Below are 10,404 nucleotides of genomic sequence, written 5' to 3'. Positions count from 1 at the left end.
TGATTCCCCGCTGACTCAAACACACGTGCATATAACATGCTGTGTGTTAAACGCTCTGCAACGCACCCCCGTCCCTATGAAGGCTGAACAGAGCAAGTACCCCAGACCTGCAATCCGGATGGAAATAACAGCGTTTCCTCGGCATCGCGGCAACAACACTCCAGCCTTACTATACCACAACAGCGCCGCGATACAAAATGGCCTCACCCCCCCTTATTTAATATTCTCGGAGGAGGGGTTTATGTAAATATTGGGCCTGGTGATGTCAGCAAGCCCTGGAGGAATGTCTGTAGTCGCCTACTGGCCGTTTGCTGTAGTTCTTAGAAACTGATTTCTTTAAAAGCAAATATCTCCCTTTGCTTTAAACTTTGAACGTTGTAACTTTGCAGATGTTGTTTATGCTCAAGCAGCAACATTACACGCTAGCTAAAGTTAGAATAGTTAAATCGTGGTTAACCACCCCTTTAAGTGATCTGTAGTTCAGCTGTTAGTCAGAACGTTGTCTTTGTGCTGTAGTGGTTGTCTGTTTGCTGAAAGTTTGTTAGTCACGTGACCTCGCGCGAACGCGTTTCACTGGGCGTGGCCGCTAGCCAGCGTGGTATAAGAGCTGTATTGTTTACAATTGGAAGTAGAGAGAAGCAATTGAACTTCAGGGAGAACAACTAGTCTGTGAGTACTGTTTACATTTTCTTAAGTGATCTGTAGTTCAGCTGTTAGTCAGAACGTTGTCTGTGTGCTGTAGTGGTTGTCTGTTTGCTGAAAGTTTGTTAGTCACGTGACCTCGCGCGAACGCGTTTCACTGGGCGTGGCCGCTAGCCAGCGTGGTATAAGAGCTGTATTGTTTACAATTGGAGGTAGAGAGAAGCAATTGAACTTCAGGGAGAACAACTAGTCTGTGAGTACTGTTTACATTTTCTTAAGTGATCTGTAGTTCAGCTGTTAGTCAGAACGTTGTCTGTGTGCTGTAGTGGTTGTCTGTTTGCTGAAAGTTTGTTAGTCACGTGACCTCGCGCGAACGCGTTTCACTGGGCGTGGCCGCTAACCAGCGTGGTATAAGAGCTGTATTGTTTACAATTGGAGGTAGAGAGAAGCAATTGAACTTCAGGGAGAACAACTATCCATCCATCCATCCATCTTCTTCCGCTTATCCGGGGCCGGGTCGCGGGGGCAGCAGTCTAAGCAGAGATGCCCAGACTTCCCTCTCCCTAGACACTTCCTCTAGCTCTTCCGGGGGGACACCGAGGCGTTCCAAGGCCAGCCGGGAGACATAGTCCCTCCAGCGTGTCCTTGGTCTTCCCCGGGGCCTCCTCCCGGTTGGACATGCCCGAAACACCTTCCCGGGAAGGCGTTCAGGAGGCATCCGGAACAGATGTCCGAGCCACCTCAGCTGTCCCCTCTCGATGTGGAGGAGCAGCGGCTCTACTCCGAGTTCCTCCCGAGTGACTGAGCTTCTCACCCTATCTCTAAGGGAGCGCCCAGCCACCCTGCGGAGAAAGCTCATTTCGGCCGCCTGTATCCGGGATCTTGTCCTTTCGGTCATGACCCAAAGCTCATGACCATAGGTGAGAGTAGGAACGTAGATTGACCGGTAAATCGAGAGCTTCGCCTTACGGCTTAGCTCTTTCTTCACCACGACAGACCGGTACATCGACCGCATTACTGCAGAAGCTGCACCGATCCGTCTGTCAATCTCCCGTTCCATCCTCCCCTCACTCGTGAACAAGACCCCTAGATACTTGAACTCCTCCACTTGAGGCAGGAACTCTCCACCAACCTGAAGTGGGCAAGCCACCCTTTTCCGACTGAGGACCATGGCCTCGGATTTGGAGGTGCTGATCCGCATCCCAGCTGCTTCACACTCGGCTGCAAACCGTCCCAGTGCATGCTGAAGGTCCTGGTTAGAAGGGGCCAACACGACAACGTCATCCGCAAAGAGCAGAGACGAAACCGTGTGGTCCCCAAACCTGACACCCTCCGGCCCTTGGCTGCGCCTAGAAATTCTGTCCATAAAAATTATGAACAGAACCGGCGACAAAGGGCAGCCCTGCCGGACTCAAAAATGCACCGGGAACAAGTCTGACTTACTGCCGGCAATGCGGACCAAACTCCTGCTTCGGTCATACAGGGACCGGACAGCCCTCAGCAAAGGACCCCGGACCCCATATTCCCCCAGCACCCTCCACAGGACGCCGCGAGGGACACAGTCGAATGCCTTCTCCAAATCCACAAAACAAATGTGGACTGGTTGGGCAAACTCCCATGAACCCTCCAGCACCCTGTAGAGGGTATAGAGCTGGTCCAGTGTTCCACGACCAGAACGAAAACCACACTGTTCCTCCTGAATCCGAGGTTCAACTATCGGCCGAATTCTCCTCTCCAGTACCCTGGCATAGACTTTCCCGGGGAGGCTGAGAAGTGTGATCCCCCTATAGTTGGAGCACACCCTCCGGTCCCCCTTTTTAAAAAGAGGAACCACCACCCCGGTCTGCCATCCCAGAGGCACTGTCCCCGACCGCCACGCGATGCTGCAGAGGCGTGTCAGCCAAGACAGCCCCACAACATCCAGAGACTTGAGGTACTCAGGGCGGATCTCATCCACCCCCGGTGCCTTGCCACCGAGGAGTTTCTTGACCACCTCGGTGACTTCAGCTTGGGTGATGGACGAGTCCTCCTCTGAGCCCCCAGCCTCTGCTTCCTCAATGGAAGACATGACGGCGGGATTGAGGAGATCCTCGAAGTATTCCTTCCACCGTCCGACAACATCCCCAGTTGAGGTCAACAGCTGCCCATCGCCACTGTAAACAGCGTTGGTAGGGCACTGCTTCCCCCTCCTGAGGCGCCGTACGGTTTGCCAGAATCTCTTCGAGGCCAGCCGATAGTCCTTTTCCATGGCCTCACCGAACTCCTCCCAGGCCCGAGTTTTTGCCTCCACAACCACCCGGGCTGCAGTCCGTTTAGCCTGCCGGTACCTGTCAGCTGCCTCAGGAGTCCCACAAGCCAGCCAGGCCCGATAGGACTCCTTCTTCAGCTTGACGGCATCCCTTACTTCCGGTGTCCACCACCGGGTTCGGGGATTGCCGCCTCGACAGGCACCGGAGACCTTGCGTCCACAGCTCCGAGCAGCCGCTTTGACAATGGAGGTGGAGAACATGGTCCACTCGGACTCAATATCTCCAGCCTCCCTCGGGATCCGGTCAAAGCTCTGCCGGAGGCAGGAGTTGAAGATCTCTCTGACAGGAGACTCGGCCAAACGTTCCCAGCAGACCCTCACAGTACGTTTGGGTCTACCGAGTCTATCCAGCTTCCTCCCCCGCCATCGGATCCAACTCACCACCAGGTGGTGATCAGTTTACAGCTCCGCCCCTCTCTTCACCCGAGTGTCCAAGACATACGGCCGCAGGTCAGATGAAACGACCACGAAGTCGATCATTGACCTACGACCTAGGGTGTCCTGGTGCCATGTGCACTGATGGACACCCTTATGCTTGAACATGGTGTTCGTTATGGACAAACTGTAACTAGCACAGAAGTCCAATAACTGAACACCACTCGGGTTCAGATCAAGGGGGCCGTTCCTCCCAATCACGCCCCTCCAGGTTTCACTGTCATTGCCCACGTGGGCATTGAAGTCCCCCAGTAGAACGACGGAGTCCCCAGTCGGAGCACTCTCCAGCACCCCTCCCAGGGACACCAAGAAGGTCGGGTACTCTGCACTGCTGTTTGGCCCGTAGGCACACACAACAGTGAGAGACCTATCCCCGAGCCGAAGCCGCAGGGAAACGACCCTCTCGTTCACCGGGGTAAACTCCAACACATGGCGGCAGAGCTGGGGGGCTATAAGCAAACCCACACCAGCCCGCCGCCTCTCACCATGGGCAACTCCAGAGTGGTGAAGAGTCCATCCCCTCTCGAGAAGTGTGGTTCCAGAGCCCAAGCCGTGCGTGGAGGTGATTCCGACTATCTCTAGTCGGAACCTCTCAACCTCACGCACAAGCTCAGGCTCTTTCCCCGCCAGCGAGGTGACATTCCATGTCCCAAGAGCCAGTTTCCGTGTCCAGGGATCGGGTCGTCTAGGCCCGAGAACAACTAGTCTGTGAGTACTGTTTACATTTTCTTAAGTGATCTGTAGTTCAGCTGTTAGTCAGAACGTTGTCTGTGTGCTGTAGTGGTTGTCTGTTTGCTGAAAGTTTGTTAGTCACGTGACCTCGCGCGAACGCGTTTCACTGGGCGTGGCCGCTAATCAGCGTGGTATAAGAGCTGTATTGTTTACAATTGGAGGTAGAGAGAAGCAATTGAACTTCAGGGAGAACAACTAGTCTGTGAGTACTGTTTACATTTTCTTAAGTGATCTGTAGTTCAGCTGTTAGTCAGAACGTTGTCTGTGTGTTGTAGTGGTTGTCTGTTTGCTGAAAGTTTGTTAGTCACGTGACCTCGCGCGAACGCGTTTCACTGGGCGTGGACGCTAACCAGCGTGGTATAAGAGCTGTATTGTTTACAATTGGAGGTAGAGAGAAGCAATTGAACTTCAGGGAGAACAACTAGTCTGTGAGTACTGTTTACATTTTCTTAAGTGATCTGTAGTTCAGCTGTTAGTCAGAACGTTGTCTGTGTGCTGTAGTGGTTGTCTGTTTGCTGAAAGTTTGTTAGTCACGTGACCTCGCGCGAACGCGTTTCACTGGGAGTAGCCATCTGTTTTCAATAAGGACAATTAACGTGAGTATAAGTGAGCGGTTCTCCGCGGCAGCGGAAGCGGCAGCCCTTGTGTGAAGCCCTCATAGTGTGAAGACCGAGGAGTGTAAAGACCATCGACTCTACTCTGCGCGACTCCACTCGAGCAAGGACACGACAAGGCACTTGAGTATAGCTTTCCTTCTAATTTGTCCACTTTTGTGTTTTGCTTGTTGTTATCTGTTTGTTTCTCTGACCCGTATTCACTATGTGCTTCCAAATCGCTACTATTATCTCTAACACCCGCAAGTCACGCTCATCACGTTCTAGGCACCGTAATCCTAATAATCTGCGTAGTGTACCTATTTCCTCTACTACATTAATGTCCATTCCAATTGGTCTGTGGAATTGCCAGTCTGCTGTAAACAAAGCAGACTTTATTTCATCTTTTTCCACTCATTCACATCTCAGTCTCATGGCTCTAACTGAAACCTGGATCAAACCAGAAGACACTGCCACTCCTGCTGCTCTCTCAAATAATTTCACTTTTTCACACACCCCTCGCCCGATTGGGAGGGGTGGAGGTACTGGTTTGCTCATCTCAAATGATTGGAAATTTGAGCCCATTACATCTCTATCTGGCAACCGCTCTTTTGAATCACACTCAATCACTATCACTCATCCTGCTAAAATCCATGTTGTAGTTATTTATCGCCCTCCAGGTCAACTGGGTAACTTCCTAGAGGAACTGGATATTTTCCTCTCTCACTTCCCTGAGGATGGCACTCCTTTGGTACTGCTTGGTGACTTCAACATCCACCTTGATAAACCCCAGGCTGCTGACTTCACCACTCTTCTGTCCTCATTTGACCTTAAGCGAGTTTCCACTACAGCTACTCACAAATCAGGTAACCATCTGGACCTGATCTACACGCGCTATTGCTCCACAAACAACACTTTAGTTACTCCACTGCACACCTCAGATCACTTTCTCATCACTCTTAACCTCATACTGACTCCGGACACAACACGCACTCCTCCACAGATCACCTTTCGGCGTAATCTACGCTCGCACTCTCCCTCCCGTCTATCCACCATGGTTTCATCCTCACTCCCTCCACCTGCTCAGTTCTCAGCACTAGACACTAACAGTGCTACTGACACTCTTTGTTCCACTCTAACATCCTGCTTAGACAACCTCTGTCCCCTTACATCCAGGCCAGCTCGCACCACCCCCTCTGCCCCCTGGCTGTCTGATGTTCTCCGTGAACATCGCTCTGGACTCCGGGCGGCAGAGAGGAAGTGGCGCAAAACTAAAAACGCTACTGACCTAACCCTGTATCAGTCTCTTCTTGCTTCATTCTCTACTAATGTCTCCACTGCTAAAACTACATACTACCACAACAAAATCAACAACTGCTCCAACTCTCGTGCACTTTTCAAAACATTCTCCTCGCTCCTTTGTCCTCCTCCTCCCCCTCCTTCATCAACTCTTACAGCTGATGACTTTGCATCATTTTTCACAAACAAAACCTCCTCCATCAGCAGTCAATTCTCCACACCACAAACTGACACGCACATCTCAACAACCATCACACACACGCTCCCCTCCTTCTCTCTGCTCTCTGAAGCAGATGTCTCCAAACTCATCCTATCCAATCATCCCACTACCTGTCCGCTTGATCCTATCCCCACCCACCTCCTTCAGGCCATTTCTTCTTCTGTTACTCCTGCACTCACTCACATTGTCAACACCTCTCTTCACACCGGGACTTTCCCCACAGCCTTTAAGCAGGCTCGGGTAACCCCACTGCTTAAGAAACCCTCTCTAAACCCAGCACTTTCAGAAAACTACAGACCGGTATCCCTTCTTCCTTTCATTGCAAAGACACTTGAGCGAGTGGTGTTTAACCAGCTGTCTACGTTTCTTGAACAGAACAACCTCCTGGACATCAAACAATCCGGCTTCAAAAGCGGGCACTCAACTGAGACTGCCCTGCTCTCAGTTACGGAGGCACTCAGACAGGCAAGAGCAGCTTCCAAATCCACAGTACTTATCTTACTGGATTTGTCTGCTGCTTTTGACACAGTTAACCACCAGATCCTCCTGTCAACTCTCATGAAGATGGGCATCTCAGGAACTGCTCTCCAGTGGTTCGAGTCTTACCTCTCAGGTAGGTCTTTCAGGGTGTCATGGAGAGGTGAAGTGTCTAAGTCACATCATCTAGCTACTGGAGTTCCCCAGGGCTCAGTGCTTGGACCACTTCTCTTCTCCATCTACATGTCATCACTGGGATCGGTCATTCAGAAACATGGCTTTTCCTATCACTGCTATGCCGACGACACTCAACTCTACTTCTCATTTCAACCAGATGATCCATCGGTTGGTGTTCGTATCGCTGCCTGCCTAACAGACATTTCTGCCTGGATGAAGGAACATCACCTGCAACTCAACCTTGCAAAGACAGAACTGCTTGTGGTCTCAGCCAACCCAGCACTTCACCCCAATCTCTCCATTCAGCTAGGATCATCAACCATAACTCCGTCCAGGACAGCCAGGAACCTTGGAGTTGTGATTGATGATCAGCTAAAATTCACTGACCACATTACTGCAACAACCCGATCCTGTAGATTTGCATTATACAACATTAGGAAGATTAGACCCTTCCTATCAGAGCATGCCACACAACTACTGGTCCAAGCTCTTGTTCTCTCCAGACTGGACTACTGTAATGCTCTTCTAGCGGGCCTTCCGGCATGCACTATCAAACCCTTGCAACTGATCCAGAATGCAGCGGCGAGAGTGGTCTTTAATGAGCCGAAGAGAGCGCACGTCACGCCTCTCTTCATCAGTCTGCACTGGCTGCCAATAGCTGCTCGCATCAAATTCAAGGCACTGGTGCTCGCCTTCAAAACATCCACTGGCTCTGCACCAATATACCTAAACTCGCTCGTTCAGACTTACACACCCTCCAGGAACTTACGTTCTGCTAGTGAACGACGCCTTGTGGTGCCATACCAGAGAGGCATGAAATCGCTATCACGGAGCTTTTCCTGGGCTGTTCCCACCTGGTGGAATGACCTGCCTATCTCAATTCGAGAGGCCGAGTCTGTAGCCATTTTCAAAAAACACCTAAAGACACATCTCTTCCAGCAGCACCTCACCAATCAAGAATAGCACTTATCATTCTATTCATTCTCTGTCTGTCTAATTTATTTAATAAAAAAATAAAAAAAACTGTCCTGTGTGTTCTGAGCTAGATTAACTGAGACTTGCTACAGCACTTGCATACTGTTGCCCTTGACTGTTCTAGTTGCTTCTTTTGCTCTCATTTGTAAGTCGCTTTGGATAAAAGCGTCTGCTAAATGACTAAATGTAAATGTAAATGTAAATGTATAGCCCGTTTTGTTTGCGAGCTGCGAGCAGCATCAGCCTGACTCAGCTTGTCCAAAATGTGTTTTTACTGTGGTGGTGGTGATAGTAAACATTTAAACTAACATTGTGATAAGCTTGAAGTGTTTTATATCTATGGATTTTATTATAGGCAAGACAAGTCAAGTGTTGATTTGAGAGGATAAATTGATCAAATGTGGTTAACTCACTGTCGGCTGCTTGGTCGTTACTTTAAAAAACAAAAACTTTAGTTTAACAAACAAAAACTTTTTGCACCAAAATTTTTTTCTAAATTAACTTAATAAATAAACAAAACAAAATATAGCTACTTTGACATTACAAACAAAGCTGAACTATTTTTATGGTTGAAACAGTGTGTAATGGGGAGGGAGAAAAATAAACACAGGCTCCAGTCGGACTCATGTCACGTTATCATAAGAGTCCTATTCATTTTAAATATTGTGGTTATCGCCAATACCGGTATATTGCGACACCCCTAGCCTGGATATTCCCTTTATATCACTGACTACAAGTTTACACTCACACAGGGTCAGAGGTCACTGCTTCACTGAATCCAGGAGGAAGAGGCATTGATATGTCACTTCTCATAGACACACAGCTGGGGTCAGAGGTCACAGCTTCATCACTGAATTGAGGAGGAAGAGGCATTGATATGTCACTTCTCATAGACACACAGCTGGGGTCAGAGGTCACGGCTTCATCACTGAATCCAGGAGGAAGAGGCATTGATATGTCACTTCTCATAGACACACAGCTGGGGTCAGAGGTCATGGCTTCATCACTGAATCCAGGAGGAAGAGGCATTGATATGTCACTTCTCACAGACACACAGCTGGGATGAGGAGATGAAGATCTCTGACTCCAGACACTGGGAAACACACAGTAGAAATTATTCCTTTAGATTTGTCTGCCGTTTCATTTATTATTAGTCAGTCTGATGTCTCTAATACTAGATCATATCTCACCTGGGGTCAGAGGTCACGGCTTCATCCCTGAGTCCAGGAGGATGACCCATGGATTGGTCACTCTCTACAGACACACACCTGGGGTCAGAGGTCATGGCATCATCCCTGAGTCCAGGAGGTTGATCCATGGATCAGTCACTCTTCACAGACACACAGCTGGGGTCAGAGGTCACACAGCTGGGTTCTGCAGATGAAGATCTCTCTCTGCTCCCTCTGTTCTCCATAATGACAAACTGACTTTAGACCTGCAAAAAATGCAGAGAATTGATCATCTGAATAATTGCGATGAGATGATAATAAATAATTCCCTCTACACTTCAACCTCAGTCTGAATGTTTTAGGCAAACAATGTGTGTGATGTGACAGGAAAACATGGATCCTGTTCTCCAGACTCCACACATAAAACCACAAAAAACACACACACACACACAGACACACACACACACACACACACACACACACACACACACACACACACACACACACACACACACACACACACACACACACACACACACACACACACACACACACCTCTTGCAAAAGCAAACACTTCATTCAAAACTATTTAAAAACTGTTTTTGCATAGTAACTCTACACACAAACCCAAAAAAGTTTGGAAACATTAACATCAGTCTTTGAGTCTCTTGTGCTCATGAATCTGATCATAACTCTAAAACAGTGAAATATTCCTCCAGTGTAGATCAGTTGTTCACACACACACACACACACACACACACACACACACACACACACACACACACACACACACACACACACACACACACACACACACACACACATACACACTCCAATGTAGACCAGTGCAGTTTCTCCACTTCTAGTATACGACCGGCAAAAACTTTTAAATCTTCGATCCACAACTGATGTTTTGCTAAACCAACTTCAGAGAGGTCCACAACCCTCTCCCCCTCCTTTTCTTACAACCTTACCGGTGCCGCCCTCAGTATCCTCACCTCGGGAAAAAGCACCGGAAAAAGACGGGGTAAGCGTGCCGGGGTGGCCATCAAGTTCAAGCTCCTGCTCCGGACAGGCGGCGAGATCAATCTTCATCTACTGTCTACGAGCAAAGGGGATTCCAACAGATACATCACCTGGCGCAAAACTGCGTGCACCTACTCCTGGAACGTACCCATTTCACTTAGCTCGGGTGATCAGCAGCCTCTGTATAACTCGCCACGCATCCGCCGGCGTGGTGTTTCTAAGCAACTTCTTCGCCCGCTGCGTAGAGCAACGAAGCTGACTGAAGATTCAGCGCCAATAAAAATGGCTTTGATCAACGCGCGGTCTGTGGTAAATAAGATGTTTATTCTCAAAGACTTTTTTACTTCACAA

At 49.2% G+C, this 10,404-nt stretch overlaps 1 protein-coding gene across 1 annotated transcript; it reads left to right on the top strand.

Moving 5' to 3' along the window:
• The first annotated feature begins 4,466 nt into the window (after positions 1-4,466).
• Positions 4,467-7,885, top strand: LOC307135144 (uncharacterized protein). The gene is made up of 3 exons (XM_079831348.1): positions 4,467-5,576; positions 6,605-6,842; positions 7,041-7,885. Exons 1-3 carry the CDS (start codon positions 5,448-5,450, stop codon positions 7,844-7,846), a joined length of 1,173 nt encoding a protein of 390 aa, XP_079687474.1. The 5' UTR covers positions 4,467-5,447; the 3' UTR covers positions 7,847-7,885.
• Positions 7,886-10,404: the final 2,519 nt, after the last annotated feature.

This window comes from Gobio gobio (genome assembly GCF_949357685.1).
Source record: "Gobio gobio genome assembly, chromosome: 12".
In the NCBI taxonomy this organism is placed as follows: domain Eukaryota; kingdom Metazoa; phylum Chordata; class Actinopteri; order Cypriniformes; family Gobionidae; genus Gobio; species Gobio gobio.
Note: the sequence above shows the minus strand (reverse complement) of the source record. Positions and strands in the feature narration are given on the sequence as shown.

Coding starts and splice junctions, on each gene's coding strand:
- LOC307135144 (XM_079831348.1), top strand. CDS start 5,448: ATGGCACTCCTTTGGTACTGCTTGGTGACTTCAACATCCACCTTGATA. Junction 5,577..6,604: donor TACAGCTACTCACAAATCAG/GTAACCATCTGG, acceptor TTTCTTGAACAG/AACAACCTCCTGGACATCAA. Junction 6,843..7,040: donor GTTCGAGTCTTACCTCTCAG/GTAGGTCTTTCA, acceptor CATTTCAACCAG/ATGATCCATCGGTTGGTGTT.